Source organism: Falco biarmicus, chromosome 10 (assembly GCF_023638135.1).
Source record: "Falco biarmicus isolate bFalBia1 chromosome 10, bFalBia1.pri, whole genome shotgun sequence".
NCBI classification, from domain to species: domain Eukaryota; kingdom Metazoa; phylum Chordata; class Aves; order Falconiformes; family Falconidae; genus Falco; species Falco biarmicus.
The window spans coordinates 7949487-7974816 of NC_079297.1; the positions used below are offsets into that span (position 1 = coordinate 7949487).

At 37.8% G+C, this 25330-nt stretch overlaps 1 protein-coding gene across 2 annotated transcripts in view; it reads left to right on the forward strand.

Annotated features, from left to right (window-relative positions):
* The window catches only part of PTPN1 (protein tyrosine phosphatase non-receptor type 1), a 46048-nt gene that overhangs the window by 4793 nt on the left and 15925 nt on the right, over positions 1-25330 (forward strand). The window contains exons 2-3 of one of the 2 annotated variants that reach the window (XM_056353125.1): positions 10075-10175; positions 24300-24390. In XM_056353125.1, the coding sequence (XP_056209100.1) occupies positions 10089-10175; positions 24300-24390 (178 nt within the window). In that variant the 5' untranslated portion in view covers positions 10075-10088. The remainder of the gene's footprint in view (positions 1-10074; positions 10176-24299; positions 24391-25330) is intronic. The other variant, XM_056353124.1, reaches the window with a different exon arrangement.

A 25330-nucleotide genomic window follows, 5' to 3' on the forward strand; every position in this document is an offset into this window, starting at 1 on the left:
GTTCAGATCAAGGCAAATTGTGTCTGCTGATGGCAGATGTGAGATTGTGCAAGTCCCATTATACGGAGCTACCGAGCCACTTAGTTTTGTTTGTTTTTCAGAATTTAAAAACCTAAGTACTTGAATCCAAATCTTCTGTGATAGCATTGCTATAAGTAGAACATTGAAAAGTGGAGCCTGTTATAGTTTACTGTTAAGGGGATATAATTTGCTTAAAATCTAGAAATTGTACAATGTGCAGACAATACTACAGCTGCTTCTGAGCACCTTCAGAAAGTTTTTATGGTTTTAGTGTGTTCTTCCACATGTTACTCTTCTTCCTTTCTCTGTCTGCTGTAAGGGTACATATATAGAGGGACACTTGACAGTTAAGGAGAATGCAGTGTTGGCCATGCGCCAAATCATGTTACATGGAAATAGCCCTTGTAAGTAGACAATAAAATATGGTAGCGGTAGACCAAGTATTTTTGAAACAAAAATAACTTTCTAAATATTCTGGGTAGGTTTGAATTAACAGTTCATTCTATAGTTAACTAAACATTAAAATGAAATTTTTCTTGTAATACATGCTTTGCAAATCGACCTTCTCCAAGGATTGTCTTTAGCTGAGAGTTTCTAAACTGGTTTGCACTGAAATATCACTGCTACTTTCTTGTAAGCATGCAAATTATCAGGTTTTAGACCAGTGTCACTAGTGTGACATAATCTATTTGGGTTGTGAATTTAGCCTCATCATCTGAGGATACTGATTCCTTAAAATTCAGAATTCATGTATGATTAAAGTGGACATCTTTAATTAAAAAGAAAATGGAGGAGGAAGGAGTTTACAAACAAATAAAGAAAAAAAAGTATGTAAAACCAGATAAAAGCTTAAAGTCATGCTATCTGTTGTACTGCAGTGAATGTAAGAATTGGATGGGTTGTTTCAGCGACCAGATAATGCCACTGAATTTGTTTTCCCATAGTCAGATAAACCAGTTTTTTCTTTAGGCTCCCCATATGCAAAATTAGATTTATATTCAGTGAAGTGTTGGAGAGCTGCTTTTTTTTTTTTTTTTTTCTTAAACGCAAAATTACTTTCATGCCTTTTGTAACACAGAAGGGAAGGAACCAAAAACTTGCATTACAGTATTAGTATTCTGCTACCAATACTACATTGAGTAGTTTTCTGTTAGGGTTTTGGGTTTTGTGTGTTTGGGTTTTTTTTAAGTATCTGCCAATTAGGTTAGCACTGTGTGACAGAAAGGTCAGCTCCTGTAATGATTCAGGCAATACAGCATCATTGGAGGATTTTCTCCTGTGACCATAGTCCTTCTTGCAATTTTGTTCTCTTCTTTTCTAACAGAGGCATGTTGTCGGGCAGCGGATAAGTTCTCTGCATAGGGTGAAAGTTTTTCAAATGTAAATTGAGTAGGAGCCTTATTAACAGCAAATTGATAAATACTTGAAAACTGAATATTGTGCCATAAACCTAACAGATTAACAAAAAAAAAAAATCCCAACAAAACAACACAGAAACAAACAAAAAAAACCCAACCCCTTAGCTGGAGTAGTTAGAATGTTCCTGAATATAGGATTCCATATTAAAGTTTACTTTGTTCTGCTTATTTCTGTAATACTGATTCGGAAAAAGGTTAGTATAAACTGAGATAGAAGACAAACACTAAAGAATTGCCTAAGATTTTGTATCATCTTCAGTGCTGATCTGAAGTGCTGTCAGTGTTGAGACATTTGACAGAATTACATAAATTTAAAAATTTGTTGCTTTTAAAATATTAGACTATACAGAATTATTAGACTAGAATGTATCTGAACCTCTGTAAACATGTGTACAGCATTGTTGTCAGAGAAAAGCAGCCCTAGTGAGCAATGTGTGCATTTTTTCCTAAAAGAAGCCAGTTTATGAAAATGTAGAAGCAGGTTCTCTGTAATGTTCATAATTAATAATACAAACTTGATATGATCTGTAAGCTTTGCTATTTACAGCACTTACCATTGAGATATTTTTAATTTCTTTTAGTCATTGGTCAACTTGTTTCATGTTGATTTGCACAAGAAACATTTTTTTTTGTTTATCTTTCTGGTGCCAGTAGACATGCCCTTGCTGGTTTGGCTGGGAGAGGCACTATGATACAGCATCAGAATGCCTTTGTGTGTTTGCTTTGTAGATCATGTAGTACAAATGCCAATTCATTTCTACCAAACCCTGTGAATTTAGATGTGCTTTTTCTCTCGCCCACGCAAAATACAGCTAAGATTCAACAGCTTGCCTGTCATTATACTAAGAAAAAGTGATAAAAGTGATTCTTGGAAATTCATGTGATTCTGCTAATAGTGATAGCTGATCTACTTCCAAATTGGGTTTGTGCTTTCTACATATAAGAAAAAACTTTAATAAAACAGCAGTGAAAAACCTGATGTCCTTATTGGGAAGGAAAAGGAGCTAGCATAACATGAAACTTACCAGAAACATTTTTATTTTTTTTTTCTTATTTCTAATTCTGTAGGTTCTGTTTCCGTATGCTTTCACCTTGAACAATACTTGTCCCAGAATATGGACTGATAAACACATTGTTTCCATAAGTTACTGGGTTTGCATGGAGGGGGGAGTAGGGAGTTGGTAAAGGGCATGTACTTCTGGAAACAACATAAGGACAGCCAGCTTACTTGAGAGATCTGTGTTTTTCACTGTGTAGTGACTCTGTATTTTTCAACTCAAAATATTTATCGTCAACACCAAGGCAGATGTGATTCCTCCCAGATGGTGTGTGTGTGTTAAATTTATTTTTTTCTGGTGGCTTTTGTTCTTAACATATACTCTCTTGCTTGTCTCCTACCTGTCCTTCTTGGCATGATAAATTTTACTATACTTTTAAGCAGAATTTTTTGGTATCACTGATCCTGAACATGTACCTTATTTAGTTGCTGATTTGTTAACCGCTGGAATGAAAAAATATTTGGACAGTCCTGCTTCCTAGTTGGGCATATCCTTCATGAGACTAAAAGTAGAGAGAAAAAAAAAAACTTTCCACTGAATTCAGCATTAATCTCTTATTGAATTTACTTAAGTAGCATACCGATACCTGCATAGAGGCCTGTTTCCATTGTTGGGAATTGAAACTGGATTTCTGCTTTGTATATAGGGCATCTTGTTTCCATCTATGTTAGCATCCAGGCCTTTAAGTAGTTCCATAGTTGTCTCAGCTCTTGGTTGTTGTGGATGCTTTGGGAACATGTGGGTTAAAGGGTAAAAAGTCACCTTCAGCAATGAGGTGTGAAGAGATAATGATGAGGAAGATTTACTTGTGCTGTTCAGAGACTGTTGAATCTTTTTCTTAGACTTAGAAGAAGGCTAAAACAGTTTCTATATCAGTAGAAATAGAAAATAAAGCAGCAACAATGCAGGTTTTGCATTCTGCCAGTGTATGCAATTACAGAAAAACTTCCATGCTGTACCAGTGGTGAGTGTGGAGCTACTCGGATCTTGCTCCAGGCAGAGAGGAAACTGTCCCCTCTGGGCAGAAAGCTCGCTATGCTTTTTGTAAATAAAAATAAAATAATTGCTTATCAAAAATGCTATTAAATAGTAGTATTTTGAACTTAAAGTAGCTGTTCTATTTGTGATCTTTCAGGTGCTTTTTCTGGTATCTCAAGTTCCCAGAATTTTTTCCTTCTTTTGTGAAGTGCTTGATTCATCAAGTACTTGATGCTGTGAGCTGTTCTACAAAAGACACTCTGTTTCTCAGATTCTTTATATTTATTTGGAACAAGAACAAGTGTTCTACACATAAAGAGGAATGTTCTCATAACCTTCTTCCCTTGTGCACATCTGAATAAGAATTGCTTGTTTACATCATTTCTAATCCCACAGTAACAGGTTACAGTAGCATAAACAGTGTGACCTTTTAATGTGATCACAGGAAGTAAAATGTGAAATCTATTTAAAAAATGCATCTTCAACTAAGGAAGAGTATACTTCCTTTTTATGACAGGAAAAATAACCCATGCTGGTTCAGAAGATCTCAGTTCCAATTATACTGTGTAGGGCCTATTTTTTCTGCTGTCTTCTGTACAGTTGTTGTAGCTGCTTGAAGTAGGACTAAACCTCTGCCATCCTTGTGTAGAATTGTACATCCCTGCTCTGGATTGTGCAGGCATAAATGATTAAAGATGGTTTCTACTGGAAAAACAGAACTCTGACATGAGCAAGAGGTTTAAGTAAAAGGAACTTCTTTTGGAAAGGAGGAGAGGGTGGGTCATTGGAGCAAGAACTGGAAAAATACTACATGGCTTATTAAACAGCCAAAATGCATATACACGCATTTTAGAAATTTTCTGAATATTTCCAGAAATGGAAGAAAAATGAGGGGGTTAACCAGCAGAGGATGGGGGAGTAGACAGCTACACAACTCTAGAAAACGTGTTTGTTTATTCCCATTACAGTTTACATTGGTAAGCAACATTGTTGCTTGTTTCCTAAACTTCTGACAAGGGAGAATTTTTACTTTAACTCACAGCTGCTACCTAGAACTGCACAGTGCCCAGCAGTGTCTGTGGGATGACTTGAACAAGAATCTTGTTTTAACTTGCACAATGTTTTCGTTCCCAGTATTGGTATCTTCTCGGAACTGGCCTGAAGTGTTTCATGACCAGAGCAGATCTGCCCTTGTACTGTTTCAAAACTACTATAGTAAATATGTGAAGGACAATGCGTGTTGTGAACCAGCAAACCCATTCTTTTTATCCTTGCATATTCCACTCTTAGCTGTGCTTGAATTGGTAGTGAACTGAAAAATGCAATATTGACTTGGGGGGGTTGGTTTTTTGATTTGCAAGTGAGCAATAAATACATAGATGGCTCATTAATAATTTCCCTTTAGATAGCAATTGCTTTCAGTTTTTCGGTGATAATCACTCTGATAACTGACACCTATTAACAGACAGCTAAACTATGAAAGACCATGTGGCAGGCTGGGTCTGGTTGGTAGAGGCAAGCAGAGGTGGAAGCAGGTGGTGAGCACGGGTAGTTTTGGCTTGGGGAAAGGGGACATCTCGGCAGCGGTTCAAAACCCCGTGGCAGTCAGCTGTCCTCTGTGGAGGCAGGCTCAGGAACAGCCCCGTTTTCGAGGGATACCCCCAGGTTCTGGAGCTTGTTTGTTCTGTGTCTGTCAGACTCGTCTTGTTTTCACTAGAGGTGAAAGATCGGAACAGGAGGTTGAAAATATGTAAAATCTTTACAGCTGCTAAGTTACTGGATTTATTAGCCGACATGAGAGCGTTAGTGGAGAGGTCTAATCTTACAAGTCTTTTTAAAGTTGTCAAGAAGCAGGCAGAACAGAAAGACTTCATGGAAACTACTGACAAGTTTTACTTGTCATTGATTTCTTGTTTAGAATTTGTGTAAAGCTTACCGTTCAGAACCTCCTTTAGGAGCCAAGTCCATTATGCTAGGCTTTGCCTTGCACAATCCAGTGTACAGGCTACTTTTCTTGACTGACTGACAGCAGGAAATTCCTTATTTGCTGTTTGCTAAATTCTCCACCACATGAAGAGAGGATTTTGGGTGGTAAAACTGTTGTGTGCTTATTGTCTTTTAAAAGTAGCTAAATAAGTTAATATTGCTACTTAGTTAGGAGCAAACACTCAAACATTTATTGTTTTCATGTAATAATGTCTACGTCTTTGGGGTTTGCTTGTGCTAAAAGTCTTTGCTAACAGTGTGTTCTCCTTACAAAACTACCTCTTTACATGCAAAATTCTATCTTGGAATACTTGGAGAAAAATAATGCAATCTTATCGTAAAAATGCTTTGTTGTCAGCACTTTTTGTGTAAGAGGAGGCATTTTTGTGTGATTCTAATAGTTGATAACCTTTATTTGTGGATCAGAGCTCAGAAGCCTTTAGTGTAACGGTCTTTTGGGGGGGCAGAGGAATGGAAAGGGATGTGATGGAGTGAAGGGTTTTTTTAAAAATGTTTGGAGGTTACTGCAATTTATACTTTTTATTTTATTTTCTGCAAGTGTTTTAGGTGTGTGTTAAGACTGCAAATGAGGGTTCGAGACAGCCACCAAATTTTAAAGCATGCTTAGTCAAGACTGGTAACTGGCTTCGGCTGGCAGGAGGTGGAACGTGATGAGCAAGAGCCTAGTGGAGCTGCGGGGCTCTAGGTACAGACTGCTGTGCCTGGGCTGTGGAAGAGTTTAGGAGGTAATAGGAGTCATGCATTTCCAGAGAGGATGCTGTCATCATAGAGGTAGAAGTTACGGTAGTTGCTTGGCTTTGCTCAATCAATTGCTGTTCTCAGAGTGAATTGTTTTAAACTAGCAGTCTTAGTAGATGGATGAAGTGGCAAAACTGTTTATCTGGTTTGATCCATGCAACTTTCACTCACAAATCATTTTTTCATTAGGCTGGGGAGGATTAAATAGTCCTTTGAAGGCCTAGCTTGTCCAGTTCTGCAGTCTTTTTCATGTACTGGAGTGCAGAGTGCTAATCTGTGCTGTTAGGATGTCTGTGAAAGCTTATCTTGATTATGTGATGCTCCTATTTAACACTGACATTTGTTTCTTAAACTCTTGAGTTGTTTTCAGATGGGAGAAGATGACCTGCACAGCTGGAGGTGAAAGCTCTCTCTCACTGCAATGACAGTTAAAACAGTCTCTAGTAACACAGGATTGGTTCTGTCAGTGTCTTAAAGTATTGCTTTGCAACTTGGAGAAATAATAACCTGTAGAATAAATGTTAACGTTTAAGGTATGGTTGCTTTTGGGTTAAGGGAGGGGTTGTTGTATTTTCCACAGGAAGTTCTAAGGCTTGTTGGCCATGGGCAGATTTTCTTACACATTGTCTTTTCTGAAGACATGCTTTTATTCACCTTTCCTGTGTGAGAACTAAATGCTAACACACACTAGAAATTATGCTTATGATAAGTAAAATGCAGTGTTGATATCCACAGTGACTAAAGACTTAATATGCATTATTTGTGTGTTAAGGGCAGCTAGTAAAGCAAGTGATCAGAAACCTACCTCAGATCCAAGCAGCTTAACTTCTATGAATGGCAGTTCAGTAAATGTTATATCTCTGCTGTCAGCATTTAAGGGTTAAGTTTCTCTTTCCAAAAAAGTATTGCCTTTTTTTTTTTTCTGAAAACATTTACCACTCTGGAAGTAATTGCATAAACATCCAGCTTTTAAGTGCAACTTTTTCTGTTAAACCTTGGTGTAAACCAGAGGTGCCCAGCCCCTCTGTCCTGGAGCCATGTGAAGTCTGGACAGTCTGTTCTGTCCTCGTCATCAACCAACGTTGATGCATTTGTCACATGGCCTGTTCAGCCCTTACATGACCTGACAGTCATATAGTCAGGTAAACAAATGTGTAAGCTTGCGTTTGGGGGAGTAGGGGAAATGGCATCAGTGTTTGACTTATCCCCAAAACTGTATTTGGTCCATAGATTGTGACCTGATCATCTCAGGTTTAGAAAACTGTAAGCTTTAATATTAAACTAGCTTAGCTTAGTTTCCTAAAAACATGATTAGACAGTCATGTGGGAAAACAGGAGTATCCTAATTCTGCTTTATCTAACATCTGCTTTCAGCAGTACTGTTTGTTCTCAGAAGGTTTTTGTGTGCATTGCAGTAGCTTGGCAACCTGTAGGTTGCACCATTCAATTAATTCAGTATGCTTTTAATCATCACTAAAATTTTCCTTTCCAAATTTGAATATTTTAAGTACAGTGAAGTGGGCAATTGTCATTGTAACAGCAACAGCCACATTAAATAGATCCCAGCTGAAACAAACTGTTCATGTGAATTTGTAATCTGGTGTGTTTCTCCAAATTTCAGTCCAAAAGTCTTTCTCTAAATTAGTTTAAGAAAGGATATTTGTAACTTCTTTCTGAAAATGTTAGTTAAGCAGTTAGAGCTACTTAAAGTTCCCAAATAAGCATTTGGGTAGTATGCTGAAAAACATAACTACTAAAAGCATGACTGTTTGCTGTAGGAGCAAAGCTTGAGTTTGGCCTTTCTCTGCATGCAGGGACATGAACATGGTTTGTGCAATCCTGTTAATTGTACATTCTCTTTAAACTTGAATCTCATTATGTTAGAAATGGTAAAAAGCTTTTGGTAATAGTGTAATGAGTATGCTTTGGCAGAATGAAACTTTAGTTCCATTGCCTGTGTTGTTACTAATGGCCAACAGTGCGAAGCATTTTCATGTCATAGATTAGAACTTGCTGGGATTTTGTATTATACCCTAATTTGTAGGGAAGAAACAGAATGCAGAAGGGAAAACCACTCACATTATGGAGCTGGTACTGTTTGTAACATATGGTTCATTTTGAATGAACAGGGTTTCTTGATGCTAAATAAATCTAGTAGCCCCCCTCACACTTTTAACTTGAAAACTGCATCTGAAGAAATCCAGTAAAACAACATATGGTACAAACATCTTCAAGGAAATGAAGTTTACCACTAAATAAGATGTAGATATCTTTTTTCTTTTTCTTTTTTTTTTTTTTTTAATAGGTAATGCAGAGTTCACAACTTCCTATTTAACAATTCCTGCCACTTCCTTTCTTGTGTGTTTCAGTACTTCCTCTAAATACAAGCTCATAACTGAGAATTTATATGGTATTGGTAGAAAGTTGGAAATATGGCTGTTGGCTGTCCCATAGTATTCTGAATACAAAAATAATACTGACATGGTGTGAGTATGTGCCATGCTGTAATCATAGATGACTTTATTCCCTTAACATTTGCAAATATATTAGAAATTTTAGCTTTTAGATTATTGGAGTACCCAACACGAATGAAATTATTTATACAGTGACACCCCTTAGCCATGAAAGAAAAAATAATCACTTTAAACTCTGGCTGCAGTTGCTCAGTGTTTCAGAGTAATGAACAGAGTTTACAGGCTTGTAGTGATAGGACAAGGGGGAATGGGTTTAAACTGAAAGAGGGTAGATTTAGGTTAGATATCAGGAAGAACTTCTTCACTGTGAGGGTGGTGAGACCCTGGCACAGGCTGCCCAGAGCAGCTGTGGCTGCCCCATCCCTGGAAGTGCTCAAGGCCAGGCTGGATGGGGCTGGGAGCAACTGGTCTAGTGGAAGGTGTCCCTGCCCATGGCTGGGGGTTGGAACCCGGTGATCTTTAGGGTCCCTTCCAACCCAAACCGTTCTATGATTCTGTATTAAACATTTACTGGTATTTCTTTGCTTATTCTTTTGAAGGTTTAACACAGATTTTTGTGCTACAGTAGTTTTTCATAGTTGTCTCTAGAAAAAGCAGATATAAAAATAAGCTTTCACCAATAGAAATATGTTTCAAGAAATTATTCTCTTACCTTTCCTGTTTATAAAAATATTAATAAAATAACTGACATAATACATATAAAGCAACAACATGATGGCTTGAATATGACTTATTTTGTGAATGACAATTTTAAATGCACTGTGATAATGCATGTTGCTCCTCATCTTTCATTCTTCATCACTGCTATACCTGTTTCTGCAGAGTAAGAATCTGGTATGTGTAGAGCCACCTATGTTTTAATTTTAAAATCTGACCTTTAATTCATATTCAAACATGTTCAACATTGGCTTGCCACTATTTATGCCATGTAAATTCAGTAATATTTTAACTGTTGATGGGACAGTCAGCATTTTGAAAGTCTCACCTGTGTAATGTCGTGTATTCAGAAGATTATGCAGCAGAAGCTTGGGCTGTGTGGCCAAGTTACACAGTATTAAATGTACAGTTTGGCAAAAAAATTACTTTTGGTTGCTAATGCATCTTCCATCATCTGAACAAAAAGGGTGCCAAAATACCAGCCTCCAGGTTACTGTTTTTAAAACACAGAGGGCTCACAAAAAACCTTCGTGGCAGTTCTGGTGTGTTGTGTTTGAGAAGTGTGTTCAAGTCTGTTTCATGTTTTGCTGCTGAATAGATACAGGAGCTATGTGAACATTTTTGTGCATTGATTACTGAAACTAGAGTTCAGAGCTCTTTAAACAACAAGTACATGTTCATAAGCAAGCAGCTATGAACTGGACCTTTTCTTTTCCTTTTAAGACAGGCTCTTCTGAATGCTCCAGATAGAGAGGAGATTGCCTTTACCTTATCAAATAAGAATATATGCCTTTATAAATGAAACATTACAGAAAAAAATAGTGGTAAGTCTCTAAAGTCTGAATAATCTGTTGCTGTTGAATTTGATATGGTAACAGTATTGTGCTGTGAAGGCTAATTTAGTAGGTTTCTGAGAGGGAAATAACCTTTGGAACTCCTATAATATGCAAAATAATTAAAGGTTACAGTGAACACAGCTGTTTCTGCCAAGCTGACTAAGCTAGGAATTCAATTTACTATTTTTAGCCAGCTTATAATGTCTCTAGTTCTCAATGGTACCCATGTTATTGCTTCTAAAAATTATATTAATGTGTATTTATCACACAATATAGGTGTGACAAACTAGGTAATATGAACGTTTTTAGTGCAACCAGTCCATTACTTTCTATATCAAACTAACAGTATGAATATATAGACACAACAGAACACTTCAGGTGGCATCTGGGCTGTGTTACACTAAAAGCTTGTCTATGACTTGTACAAATTCAAGCTGAAACCTTCCTTAGAGGAAGAGGCATGAGCACTGGAATGAAGTAATGTTGTTTTCTGTAAGTTATGGACATATAGCATGTCTAGCATACGTATTCCCCCTTTCTTGCCCTCTAAGAAAGTTGCCTTTCTCCATTATACAAGAATTTCTTGCATGCTGTTATTTGCATTCAAAATACTTTCCTGTTGATCCTTGAGATACCATCATTGTACGGATCTTGTAAAAATTCCTATAAATTATGTCCTGAAATCTAAAAATCATTGCAGTTAACTGTACTTCTGCAGACTGTGCAATAACTGAACTAATAAAAATTTTGAAAACAATGCTGGTGGAGTTAATTTGTGTAAAGTATTTACAGTTCTATGAGGTATTGTCAAGGTTAACTTCAAAATGACATTCTGAACTAGTTTCTTTTTTCTAATAAGCTTTACTTGGTACTTTTTGCAATGATTACTGGATGAGCAAAAGCATTCCTCAAAATCTGTGTGTACCGAATAGACATACTTCATGCATAAATTTGTTGCTTTTTTAGAAAGAATCAGTCTAATTTTAACATAACATATGGCAAGCTGGCATCTAAAACTGCTTTAACTGACTGTACTTTCTAACGGCATTATAAACCAGTTTAACTTGAGATAAGAGTTAAGTCTCAGGAAAACTATTTTAGTTCCTATTTGCTTCTGTTAACACCAATAGCTTGCTTACTCTGCCCTCTAAATTACAGTAGATAAGATCTGAGTTCAGTTTTAGTCAGCGTTGGGTGTAGATGATGATGCTTGCAAGTGAATCCTGTTTTCATAAAATCCTGGTTTCACTTCTGTTTTTCATGATGGTAAGAAACTTTCAGACCCACTCATGTCAAGAAAATGAAAACTAGGCAAACTCCAGAAGTTCTGATTCCTAAGTAATAATCCTTTTATTTCTGGTTCTGTGTCATTATGGAAAATAGGCCATTGACAGTTAATCTAGAAGTGCTTTTGTATTTAGAAAGACTTTCTCATCAAAAAGGTGAAGGAAATGCATGATTTCCCAGCTTAGCTTCCCTGGCTCTGAATGATGTCAGCTTCCAATGACAATTATTTTTTCTGTAGTGCTAATGATGGGGTAGGGGAACTAATCTAAAACTTTCTTCCCTTGCCTCTAGAGACCAGGGAAGACAAAAGCATTCCTACAAGAGCCTAAAAAAATTGCTCAGAGAAACAGCCTCCCTCCTGAAAGGAGAAATGGATAGTTGTTCCAACACAGCTGTCTACCCAAGAGCATTACAGCGAAGTGGTTGGATTCCTAAAATGGTAGTGAGAAACATTGACTCCTAAGTTAGAAACCTAATGAGTTCAAACATCGCAAATGAAAACTAATCTGCTTGGAGAACACAAGTAGCATCCATAATAGCAACCAAGAGGTGTATTCTGGCTGTCTTCGGTGGGTGACTTCCTTAACTGGCGCATTTGCACTACTCTTGGGGGATTTGGAAGATACAGGGTAGATCAAAATCACTAGCATAAAGGCCTGTCTCTTTCTCATTGAAACCCTTTAATGTTTTAGCAGTCCAAGTTGACGTAAGTGTTTATTTTGGAATGCAATGCCAGCAACAACAAACTTGACATTAGGGCATCCAAAGGACAATAGCAGTGATGTGAAAAAATGTATGATATTTTCCTTTGTAAGTTCTAGAAGGATATTTTTGTAGTTTTAAGTTTCTAATGAACTTGCAAAGGGTTATGTGTGTGCATATTCTTGAATACAGCCTATCTTTTCCCATTGCATGCAAATTCTAATACCATGTTAACAATGTAGCAAATATGAATTGATGATAAATCTCAGAGTGTACAGTCTCCTGCTTCCCCTATTACTCGTTGCACAGTGGTTTTTAGGAGGTATTGTAAGGTTCCAAGTTAAGTTGTTGAATTTGTAAGGAGCTTGATAAGTAAATATGAGAAGTCTGGAGCTCTTTAAAAACTCAGATTTTCTGTTTTCAGTGACATCTAGTGCTACAAGACCTCTGATGTTGGTGAATGTTTTGCTTTTGATCGAATTGTCTCTGTGTAGCCATCTCTACCTAGTTTTTAATACTTATTTTGAGCACTCACCAAAATTTCTGAGGTCATCTCATTTCCTGTTCTCCAGTAGTATTTGTAAACTGTCTTTGGTCTTCATTACTAGTAAACTGGATGACCACCACTTTCATGTAGATATGGCACCATTTGAGAGAGAGAGATATGGGTTTCTTTTTCTATTTGAATCTCATCATCCATCCGCAACAGAAAGTAGTGCTGCAGAACAAGCTGAAAACTGTAAAACAGTGTGTTCCTATTTGCTGAGCAGCGTTAAAAATCCTTGCGGTCTTACTCAGGGAATCAGATGCCTTCTGCTAAATGTATGGGTGTAAAAATCAAACTTTTGGGGACAGACACACACCACAACAAACCCAGAAAACCCAACGCTTTAGCACTAGGAGACTTTAAGAAAGTAACTTTTCTTTCTCTGACTTGTTAGGATTGCCTAGAGGATTAGAACTATAAAATACCCCAAAGCTTGGCAAATAATTTTTTTATCTCTACTGGGTAGGCAAAATGATGGAGTTAGGAGAGATGGTGATTTCGTAGTAGATGGCAGTTTCACCCACATCACAAAGTGTTGCTGAGGTCTTGGGTATTTTGTACATACTTTGCCTGTCCCTTAGGGACACTTCATGGTGTTACTCCTATCCCAGATCCCTGATGTTCCATGGAGGCTACCTAATTAGTTTCAATTAGAGACAAGGGGGAAAGCTAATTAGTTGGTGAGGTTGTGTTCCTAGCTTATTTGTGGTTGGTGTTTTGGGACTGCTTGTCATTTTCCCTGAGACCCTTTGCCAGGACAGGCGTCTGGTTTAGCAGTAGGCTCATACTCTGTGCTGTCAACTTCAGGGCTCTGGCTTCACTGCAAAACTGCCTTTCCCTGTGGGAGGGAGCATGATACATGTATCATACTAATTGGAACATCTGGGGAATCACCCTTTGTCTGGAAGCTCTGATTTGTGTTATGCTTTTGTGGATGATTTCTTAAACGCATCAGGAAAGTGACTCTGTGAGCTTCTTGTACGGTCCATGTTGTGGAAATGTACCTTATGGTGGAACTGCATCTTTTAAACTTAGTGCACTGGCTTGCTAAAATGATGTTCTAATGCTGACTTTGTTTTAATCTGGTAACTTCTAGTTATGGTGCGTGCTACATAATTAGATCTCTATCTCACATATGGTGTCTTAATTTGAAAAGAACCTTGACAAAATTAAGATCACTTGGGAGCTGGAGCCTGCCTTTGTGTCTTTGACAGTTCTCTTATTTGAAGAAGTTCTGCATGTTATTGCTGAGCATATATTGCTGCAGATAGGAAATACTGGACTTGACTAGTCTTCTGTTAATGTGACCAGTAGTTTTTAAGATACCATTTAGTAATCCAGATTTTAAGTCATGTCATGTATGAAAGGATTAAAAATAATGCTATGGAAGTTCTGCAATTGCGTAAGTTTAAACTGCTGGCAGAAGAAATGCACAAATGTTGGCGTTTCTTTAAAAAAATCTAACATTTGTAATCTTATTTTGTTTCTTTAAAATATTTGTCCTGTCCACTGCAAAATGACTGTGGTGTTTGTCTATTCAGCAGCTAAAGTGCTGTGCTGTTTGTTTGGCTTTTAGTCAACATACTTTCCAGGAAAAGGTGAAAGGACACAAATACCACAGACAAGTTTCATTTGTAGTTCAGTGAATGTGAAGTATATGTTTTAATCTAAAATTAAGTCTTTTTAAAAAAACCTTAATCAAGGCTTAGTAGGAAGACTCAACCTTCAGCTCCTCAAATATGCAAGGCTGCTTGCTTTCAAACTTGGCAAGTGTGGAATTACTTATCAAGACCACAGGACTTGCTCTGGGTCCTTTGGTAATTGTAGTTCGGTTACAGCTCATTAGATGAGCACGTTAATAGTCTCCTCAAGTGATTTAGAGGGCCTTAAACAGTGACAGTAGATCCACTACTAAACAACTGCCTAAATGTCTCTTTAGGCAGAAGATTATATTGTCCTTCTGTATTGGTACAATACCTAGTCCTCAGGAGCCTCTCAAATTCCTTGTTAACAGTAGTAATTAAAATGCCAGATACTCTGAAAATTTATGTTCTTTTTAGTGGGTAGTATGCCAGCATGCCCAAGTAAATAGAAGAGCAGGATATGTTCAGAACCAAAAGTCTCGGAGCAGGACATATACATTGGGGTAAAAGACGGGAGATAAGGAAGAAGAATTGTAAAGATCTGTTCAGCTTTTAAATGAGAAGACCTTGAATCTGTTGCCTGATGAGGGCACTCAGGTGGTGGTAGTGATGGAAGTGGGTCTGACTGCAGAATGCCAGTTGTATCCAAAATATTTCATTGTTGTCAATTTAAACGCCAGGCCAGGTTTAAATTCTGAAATAATAATTCAGTTAAAGGATCTCTTATATATATATTTTAAGCATGTAAGTTTTAAATACATTACAAGAAGCTAGCAACTAGTTTCATTAGGAAAGACATGATTTAAAAACACTCAACCCACAAACCCACAGGTGACTTTGTTGTATTTATCAAAATTAAGGAGACAGTTTGTGTTGGAGTGGGCACCTGGAGGAGGGGGGAAAAAACAACTTAAGGTAGGGTCTGGTAATGATTTTCATTGCTTACTGCTGTTGTTATACAGCTGACAGGAATTAGGACTATAATTGTTAGCAAGTTTTTGTCCCTGCACCAGAGCACATGCTTTGATGCCCTGTACCTGTACAGATCAAATCACGCGTGCCTTCTGTGTGAAGGGAGGGGAGGGTAAGTTATTAAAAGGAAGTATGTGCCTGTGTTCTTTTACAGGAACATTATTCTACTTCGATATTTTAAATGTGCTTGTTTCAGTGTGCTGAAATCAATTTACAGGAAGTCGGGCTCAACTGATTCACTTTCTGTATATTGATTTCTGCCTAGAGTGAAACTTCTGATATTAACAAAGCATGAGTGATTTTTTTTTTTTCAGATATCACTTGAAGTGACTGAAAATAATAAAGCCTTTTTTCTTACTCTTGAAGGTGGGGTTTTTTGTTTTGTTTTTGAAGGTGAGAGAGAAATCTGAATAAGAATTATTCCGCGTAATTCCTGTAATGTTGTTGAAGTTTCCAACTGGTTTGCTCTTACCTAGAACGAGAATTTTCACTGTTTTCCTACCTTTATTTCAGTACCTTTTCTTGATCTTCTGAAGATGAATTAACCACTGCCTGGTAGAACAGCCTGTTTTCAGGGTTCCAAGAATAGACTATCCCTATGTTTATCGTGACAGGTAAAGAACAACCACCTGATGATAGGTCCTGAAACAGAGTGAAAAACTTAGAGGACAATACTTCAGCTTATTCTTTCTGTCACTTTGATTCTTTTCTGTCAAGACTTGGGGATTTCATCCATCAAATTACCTGCTTAAATACAGAGCAAAACCCAGATTTTAGTTTGCTGATTGTAATTAAAGATGAAGTGGGTTTTCATAGCTTGATCAAATGCCTGTAACACAAAAAGTACTTTATCCTTCTACCAAAGGGGGTTTGGATAAAACTGTTAGGGATTAAACCATGTCAACATGGTATTGTCTTCTGTTACCTTTTAGTAGATAGGACTGTGCTTACTGAGAGATACAGCATGAATTGGCTGCTGGTTAGACTGCTATTAGAAAGTTTTTCATTTCAGATTTATTGTGGATTTTTTCAAAAGAAATTATTTCTATAAACTAGATACTACATTTAAAAAGAAAGTTGGAAAATTATACATGAGTACCAGCTGTTACTAGTGGTATTAACTGCACAAACCAGACTAACTAGCTTTCATTTGAAATCATCTGCCCTTGTTCTAGCACAATCCTTGAAATTGTTTAAACAAAAGATTACCTCGAACCTTTCTAAAAGACTGGATTATTTTTCTTGTCCTGTGCAGAGCACTGAGCTTTATAAATGAGTCAGGCTTTCTGGATTTATACACTGAACTTATAATACTGAACTTCAGTGTTTAGTGTAGGTTAACTGGTGTTAATACACTGATGTTCAAACCTTTAACCTAACTTGCTTTTTGAGACCCATGTAAATGAATTTGAATACTTGAAAGTCTAGCATGTGTTTGAATATATTTGCATAATTTTGTAGGAATTGCGGGGCAGAATTACATAGTTGCATGATGATTTTAAAAAACAAAACTCCATACCCAAAACAAACTCAACTTATTTAAAAAGCAGTTAAAGCTTTAAAATATTAGTGACTAACAACCATGAAAGTGAACAACATACCTATACAAATGATGAAACAGTGAGCAGAGAGTGATGTTGCTGCAGAGAGCTTGAAACTCACTGAATCACTTGTAAACCTTGCTGGAAAAGGGGCACTCAAAACCAAGAATATCTTATATTTGATTATCTAATTTATTTATTTATGTTTTAACCAAATTATCTCATTTATCTTAAGATTCAGCTGTGCTAATGGATTATGCAAGAATTAGCAGCAATAGTACAGTCTTGCTTTCTTAGCATTAACTGAGGTTATTAACACTGTATGTAGTATCTCATGAAAGATAGTAGAGGATTCTGAGTGAGTATAAATAAAAAGTCATTCCATGATTCCTATATTGTGAAGTCCGAGATCCCCTTGAGAAACTGTAAACTATCTGCAGTGGTTCCAAGGGCGTCTCTTGTCCTTTTGTTTCTACTTTGCAACTTGTCATATACAGCTTGTTTAAACTCTAGAAAATATTTTGGTAATGCAGCACGGCGCTCTGGTTTTGCTGTGAAAAGGTGTGAGAAAAGATTTTCTTATCCTTCCGTCACCTTCTAGTACTCAGGTTTTTATGGCTTTTTTTCCTCCCCTCCCCACCCTCCCAGGAGCCTACGAAGTCTACATACATGTTCTTTACCACTGGTCTTCACCTCGTGGTTTGTGTGTTGGGGTTGGGTTTTTTTGTTTGGTTTGTTTTGTTTTTTGGTGGTGGTAGCTCTACAAGCTGTAATGCTGTTAGGTGGCTTTCAAGATGTCAGAATGAAAATATTAGATAAAGAGGAAAGGAAGACTGTGTTTATAACCATAGTTGTCAGTTTACAAAGCCTAGAATACCTAACAGGCTGGGAATTACACATTTTTAAACTCATAAAAAACCCCATATTGCAGACAAATTAAGGTCTGGATTTGCTACACAGACTAAATTCCTTTAGGAGATACGTAGATACCTGGGCTGTCAGGTGCACCAGTCTATTTGAGATGCAGTTAAACCAAAACTCTTTATCTGGAGACCTCTAGTGTTTGGGCAAATCAAGTTCTGGATCTCATCTCTCTGATTATTTTTCTTCTAGTATAAGAGTAACTGAGTTAGAACCTCTTGACGCTTTAATGAGAGTGTGGTTTATTTCATGGCACTGACTTTGATGATACAGGTAGCTAAGCTTTTATTTTGCACAACAGCTGTCAAGAAAAAGCCATTTCATCTTCTCAAAACTGTCTCTCCTTCCAATAACATCGAAGATGCACTTCTGGAGCAAATTGAATATCTGGGAGGAAAAGCAGAGATGGATGTGAAGAAGAAGGGAACTTCAGTTGTTTTCTTATACTGACCCTCCATTCAGTTGTTTCCTGTTTTGGCAGTGAGTACATGGCTACAAACCAGCAGAAGTAGAGTGTTCCTGCCAGCTACTGTGAACTTCTTCTGTTATGGGTCATAAATTTCAAGGACAAACTGTATTTTGAACTTACTGAAATTTGAGAGGTCTCATGTAATTCTTTAACCTAATATAAGAGTTTAGATCTTTGATCGCCCTGGCTCTGCTGCAACCCTCAAAAAATCAGAATTGAAGAATAGGTTTTACCTCATTGCAGGCAATGACGTTGAAGCAATGCGAGAATCTGAACAGCTGAGTTCTGCAGAATTGCAATGATTTATTCCACAGCAATGTCTTCCTTTTGACAACATGCAAAATAAATATATGGAAGTACGTACCCAAGTTGTGAGAACTGTTCCAGGGCAATTGTTAATTGGGTGTTTACAGTGTTCAGTTATGTACCATGATGAAGTGGGTACAATAAGGTACTGCAGGATTTACTTTTGTAATTCTTAAATTTCTACAGTTAGGCATGTTGAAACTAGTTAGTGGTGAGAAATCATCTCTGATATTTGCTGGCTGCAATAAACATGGGCCCAGATAACATTAGTACACTTTCCCATGTGCTGATATGATTTAATAACACAATCATGCCCAGTTTACATTCTCCTGGGGGATTATTTCCGTGCCTACAACCAGCTGACTGGTGTCAGAAACACTGCTTACGCTGAGTTGCTACAACCTGTTCCAGATTGTCCCTGTAGTGCTGAATTGGCAGGGGGCTTTCTAGGAAAGCCATGTTGCAAGTGTGTGATTTTTGTTTTTATTTTTTTTAACTCACGTAATAGCGGTGTTGAACTTTAAACAAGCCCGTCCCTGGAGTCAGTGAATGGCTGTGTGGTACTTTATTGCCAGCTGGGGTTAAACCATGACCCCCTTTTTCTCGCTCCATGCTACCTGACCTCAGGAAGAAGCTCAGCATACCAGCCAGCCGGCTTTTTTTGAGGGAGATTAATAAGCAAATCAATACTACCATATTTTACTTGAAAGCAAAACTGCAAACCTAGATACAATGTTTTAAAGGTGTATTAAAATCTACATTTCTTTCATTTATCTGGCTGAAATTCTGCAGCTTGTTAAGGTTAATGTTATGTGATGAAATTGTTCGTTTACCTGATCTTTAGATGACCTTGTTATCTAGAAGTTGCATCCTCATTTCTTGTCCCTGTCCAAATATCCTGATGTAAAATTTAATATAGGATAAGAAATCCAATCTTCCTTGTCAAAGGGGGTTGAATGAACAGCTGATCTATGTGTGCTTTCTATCTTAGCAAGGTTCTTTTGTTGAGGAGTCAGTTCACTGCTGCTCAGTGAGTCATTTTGCTCCCTTACATGCTGCATCTGGAGACGTTTTCCCGTTTGTGTAAAGTAGCCGTTTATTGTGGATCCTTTTTTTGTGGACCTGTTTTTCTTGTGGGCTTCTGTACAGGTCTTTGCCACCTCATATAATCGTCAGGGTATTTCCATTCTGCCTGTAATGACATCTCAGAAAACGGCAGCTTTCACTGGACTTTACAGTAACTTTTTTTTCCTTTTACTCTTCTACCTTTTACAGCTGTGTCATAATTCTTTTCAGTGCTAGCTTTAAGAGGAAACTTTTTTTTTAAGGTCTTAGGCTAAAAATTTATTTTTGTTTAAGTCTTTATATACTTGTTGTGAATTGCTTTCCTTAGTGTGACTGCCTGAGCAGATAGATTGCTGTGCACTTCTGTAGCCCATGATAAGATCTTGGCAATTGCTGCTTCCTGTAGGAGCAGAACTGTTAAAATGACAGTATATCATTATCTTAGTCTGAGCTACTCCAGAGTTTATGGTGTAATAAAACAGTGTGATCAAACTGAGGCCTGCTGCACAGTTCCCTGGGAGCCTTTCTGGTGAATCTGAAGGTCTTTGGGGCGGACGTTCAGTTTCTCTTCTGCAAATACAGCCGTGCAAATCTGTGCAACGGTGCAGTGTGCTTGAATGGCTGATGTCAGGAACACCTCTTCATGTGATCATACCTAATATTTACTTGAAGATTTTGCTGTCTGTCTTCTCTTTCTTAATCTCCTGTTGGTGTCTGAACAAAATAGGGGGAATATAGTCAAACGTGCTGTTGTGCTAAGAGTTTACTTACGACAGCTATAGCGTAATGCAGAGTACTAGTGGCGAGGACAAGTAGGGAAGTTTGCAGGAAATACTGACTGAGGAAAGGGGGAGCTGACAGACCTAGGTCTGCGGAGTAGTTAAGGGTTAGGAGGCTGAATTGAGGGTAGTTTTTTGAAGGCTGTGGGGGATGGAAAGAAAGGGCTGTGGGCTACAGAATGAATCACTAACATTAGCTTTCTGAAAGGGAGGAAGGGTCAGGTGTTCTGGTGCAAAAGGCTTTGGGACAAGGGGCTGAGAGCTGCAGTGAGTACCTCTTTCTGATGAACATGTTTAGGACTCTGGCAAGTAAGGCTGTGTTCATGGGACTGATCCCTTTTGTCTGAACAACACAGCCATCTGCCCTTGCGTTTTGCAGCAGGAAATGTGATGCTGTCAGGCCAAGCGGAACCCATTCCTGCAACGGAGAGTAACCTTGTCCTGTAAATCACTAAAGAACTTCTTATTCCAGTCAATGCTGCAAATTAACAGCTATGAGAACTTTCCATTTGAAGAACAGTGCTTCAGCAGACTTCCTCTTTCCACCCCTGAAGATTTGGGGGGTATTTGCACAGGGTATGGGACTTAAAACCAGGAGATGAGTGGCACGGAATGACTCATGCTCAAAACCAGAAGCATTTGACTTTGGAAAACTGACTTCAGTTCTAGCCTTTCCTCTTTAAAGTTTTATATTGCACGACCTTTTAAATGAAATGTCGAGCTTCCTTTTTAAATGACAGGATCTCTGCAGTGTGACTATGAGTGTGATTCAAGAAGGTATTTTGTAACTTTACCAATCCCCATGTTGATCCACGAACTTCACTTCTCATGACACCACTGGCTTCGGGTTCCTCGTAGGAGAATAATTCCATGCTGTGAATGACTCTGCTTTCTCCAGCTTTCTCCAGCACACAGATCCTGTAGTACTATTACTGACATACTCTGAAACAGCCTGAGCACCTGTGAGGCTACACCTACCACACCAGTACTTATGTCACTCCTGCAATAATCAGTAACAGGCGATTTTAAGGAATGTACAAGAAAGCCTATGATGTGGCCATTTTATGTAACTTGTCACTAGATTGTTTCTCTCCAATAATTTTCCCTGTTGAAGACCATCTGATTTCCACTAAAGTCAGCTTCATATCCTGGAAGTGATCTTAGATATTTATTTTATTTTGTTACTTTTTAAGTGCTCTAGCAACTGCTGTAGCCAAAAAAAAAAGAAACCCCAAATGAAACCAGCCAACCAAAACCACTTTTATCCCATATTGCTGAGAAGTGTGCCCCATCTTTTCAGGCATGGATTTGACCAGTGAAGTTAAGGCGTGCATGCCCTTGAGGGTTTTCTATTTAATTGGCAATTCATTACATTCAGAAATGAAGTGCTATATGCTAATTGGATTTTCATACAAGGCAGCAGCTTGCCTGTTGCTGTATCTAGGTCCCTCATTTTATTACCACCACACCCCGTAGTTTTTGTTTGTTAAAATGTGCTTCAGAAATATATCACACTTTAAATTGTCTGTTTCTGGAAGGTTCATGAGTAACTTCATTCTTTTTCTTTTCTCTGTGCCCATGGGTGTACACATCTCTTAGATCTCCCTTATTCTTTCAGTACCTTCAGGCATTGTAGCATCTTTATCTAATATTTGGTAGTGAGGTAGTAGCTCGCGCTCTGTTCCCTGAACAATAAATTACCAGTTCCAGATCCTTAAGTACGTGATGTTGGTATTTGAATCTGCGGAACTCTTCAAGACTGGGAGTAGTGTGTATGTGCAGATACACATGTATGCTTAAGTATAGTATTTTTATGTTCGAGTGCTTTTGTATCGTTCCATTTCTGTAATGAAGCATTTTGTCTGTTTCCTTTTCTAAAAGAAGGGACAATTCTTTTCAAATTTGTTAATGCTGTGAAAGGAAACAGTGTAGTTTAGTGCTGCTGCTCATTTAAACCACTATCTACAGCAAAAATGCCTAAGGGTCTTCTGGTTTGCTTTGCATTTTGCTGTTTTTATAATGTGAATACTAAGTGGTGAGGTGGTTGTGTTGGTTTTGGGTTGTGTGTTGTTTTTTTTTAACACTTTAAAAAAAATGACATATGTAGGCTCTGTGGGAAATGTGGTTAGAGATCGAGAAAACCATTTTTCCTAGTTCCCTGTTTTTGTCTCTTGTTAATCCTGTGCAGTCAGTACAGCAGAAAAATAAACCCCTGCAAAATACAAACTCACTAACCTAGTGTCAGAGATGAATTTATGAAAACACCCATTTTAGCTGCCTCATGTTTGAGATATTAGACTGTGGCAGTCAAGATCATGTTCTCCAGACTGCATTCTTCATAAGCAGAAATACTGGCAGCCATGTGTTAAGTTATAAAAAGATAGCAGCTGATGTCAGGGCTTATTTCAGTGAGGAGCCATTTCAGAATACTGTACTAATTTTGAGCAGGTACATGTAAAATAGAACTCTTCCCTTGACATGTAGCATTCAGTGTAAATTGATACGTATTTGAACAATGGGGTAGGAAAAGATGAACAAGGAATAAGCTGCAGTAGATAGGCCACTTAAAAATCTTCAGCATTGTATGTGATTCTTTATGCAAAACTGAGAGGAACAAAAAAACAGTTCAGTTTGGCCTGCATTTGATTTTTGAGCTGGTATAAAATCCTCCTACTCTGATGTTGGAAAGCTACCACAACTTGAACCAGAGCCTGAGCTAATTTGGAACTATTAATAGAGGAGTGCCCAGCCTTTCTGTGCAAGTGATCTATATTTCACAAGCTGCCGTCCAAATGCACTAACTTTATGTGCGCAGAAACCTGTTCTCTGGTCACACTGGCCGTGGATCAACACCATGCAATACTAAACTCTGCTTCACATGGTTGACTATGTTTAACAAAATCTATTTCATCCAATGAAAGGTGGTGAATTTAGCTTAAAAATTTGGGTTTATTGATGATATTTTTTTTTTTAGTGGCCTCTGGGTTAGGTTCATTTGTTTATTTCATGTGCATGCACAATGTCTGTCTTAGGATTTCTTAAACTTGTTATGCTGTTGAAATACCAGTTCTACAATAAATCTATTCCTGCAGTTTTCATTAATTTCAGTTAAACCTGACAGCTTCACCCTGAAGTTTCTAGTACTATAATTTTTGAGAATTGCATATTTACATAGTATTTATTCACAACACAAAGTTCTGTTTCTACAAATTAGGACTAATGTCCAAGGACAGCAGAATTCCTTTTATTACAACTTTCGAAATTGTCTCAGATAGCTGAGCTGTTATATGCATCTGAAAAGAAAACTTGGAAGAAACCCTAATTGTATGCTTGAGACGATGCATATGTTTTTATGGATAGAAATAACTTTCGCCATTTGCAGCTTCGTGACATCTGCTGATAACTCAAGATAAAGATGTAAGTGATCTTAGGCAAGTCACCACTCCACGTGTGTGTTTGATGCCAAGGAGGGTAGACAAGTTTTTTTTTTTGTATCACAATGAATGTTTTCTAATTGCTGCTGAGTCAGAAGTACAATTAGTAGTTTCACTGATAGTGGAAACAATTTCTTAAAGCAGTTTATATGAAAGAGCTTTGGGGCAGAGACCCTGCTCCATCAGGTGTGTAAAGGCATAATGTCTGGTAGATGTTCTCCTACTTATTATTATGCAAGATAATAATATTTTAACACATGAATAATGCTAGTGTTGTATTCTGATAAATTTAAACTCAGCTCTTAATTTGAAGCCCAAAGTGCTTCCTGTCCAGAATTCCCACAAGTGAAGATGTGAAGTCAAATGGGTGTTTGTCTTGAAATAGCCAATGGTTTGATGACATTAGATGGATTCATATCTAAGACTTTATTTATTTTTTGTTTCAGGACATCAGGCACGAAGCCAGTGATTTTCCATGTAAAGTGGCCAAACATCCTAGAAACAAAAATAGAAATAGGTACAGAGATGTCAGCCCCTGTAAGTACACTTTCTTTTCCATTGTTTGTAACTGACTGTTGACCTCCAATGGCTTCTAACAGCTAAACGTTCTTTGTAAGGACACAATTTCTGTTAGATGGATATGTATCCAAGATAATTATTTTTGTTAACCTATTTATTTATGGGATAGAGCTCACAGTATGTCATTGTATCTATAGGATTATACTAGAGTAGCATACAGTAAATTCTGTGTCTGTGAGCAGAAATCTGAAGAAAGGAACTTGCTTTACCTTTGAATTCTTAATGCTAGAGAAGAATGGTGGCCGAAGGAGCATTAATAAAATTGCAAGTAACCTTCTATTGCAGTATACTTCCTAGAGCATCCTTCTAGTCAGTATAGCATAACTGCCCCTATTGGGACGCGGGGCACAGTCTTGCCTAAAACATATGACTGCTAAAAATAAATCTAAGCTAATTGGAAAGAGAAGGGGGGACATTTGCAAAAAGGTGGTACTGCTAGTGTGAGACTTGAGTTTCTGAAATGTTTATTGTGGCGTATTCTGGAGGGAATTGCATCTCTGAGCATGTGTCCTCTGTACAAGGCACAGCTTGGTTTGGTGTCACAGCCTGTCTTTCCTTCCACGTTCCCATGTACAAAAACAGTAACAGTCAGGCTTACCTGTGCCTGGCAGGCTGTACTTTTAGGGTGCAAGAGAGACTGCAACGGCAAAAACACAGAGTACAGAGAAGTACAGGACTGTAGTTAAAGAATCAGCAAATAATACATAATGTGTCAAACACTAAAGAAGGTTCACAGCTGGTTCACTAAACCTCCTTTGCACTAAATGCCAGTGTCTCTTCTGGGATGCCTTTCCCTCTTCGAGGGTGCAGCACTACCACCTGTTTAAATGCAAAGTTTCTGTAGGCTCTGTCACTGAGCAAATTTCTGCCTTCTGTTCCAACATGGGAGTATCTGCGT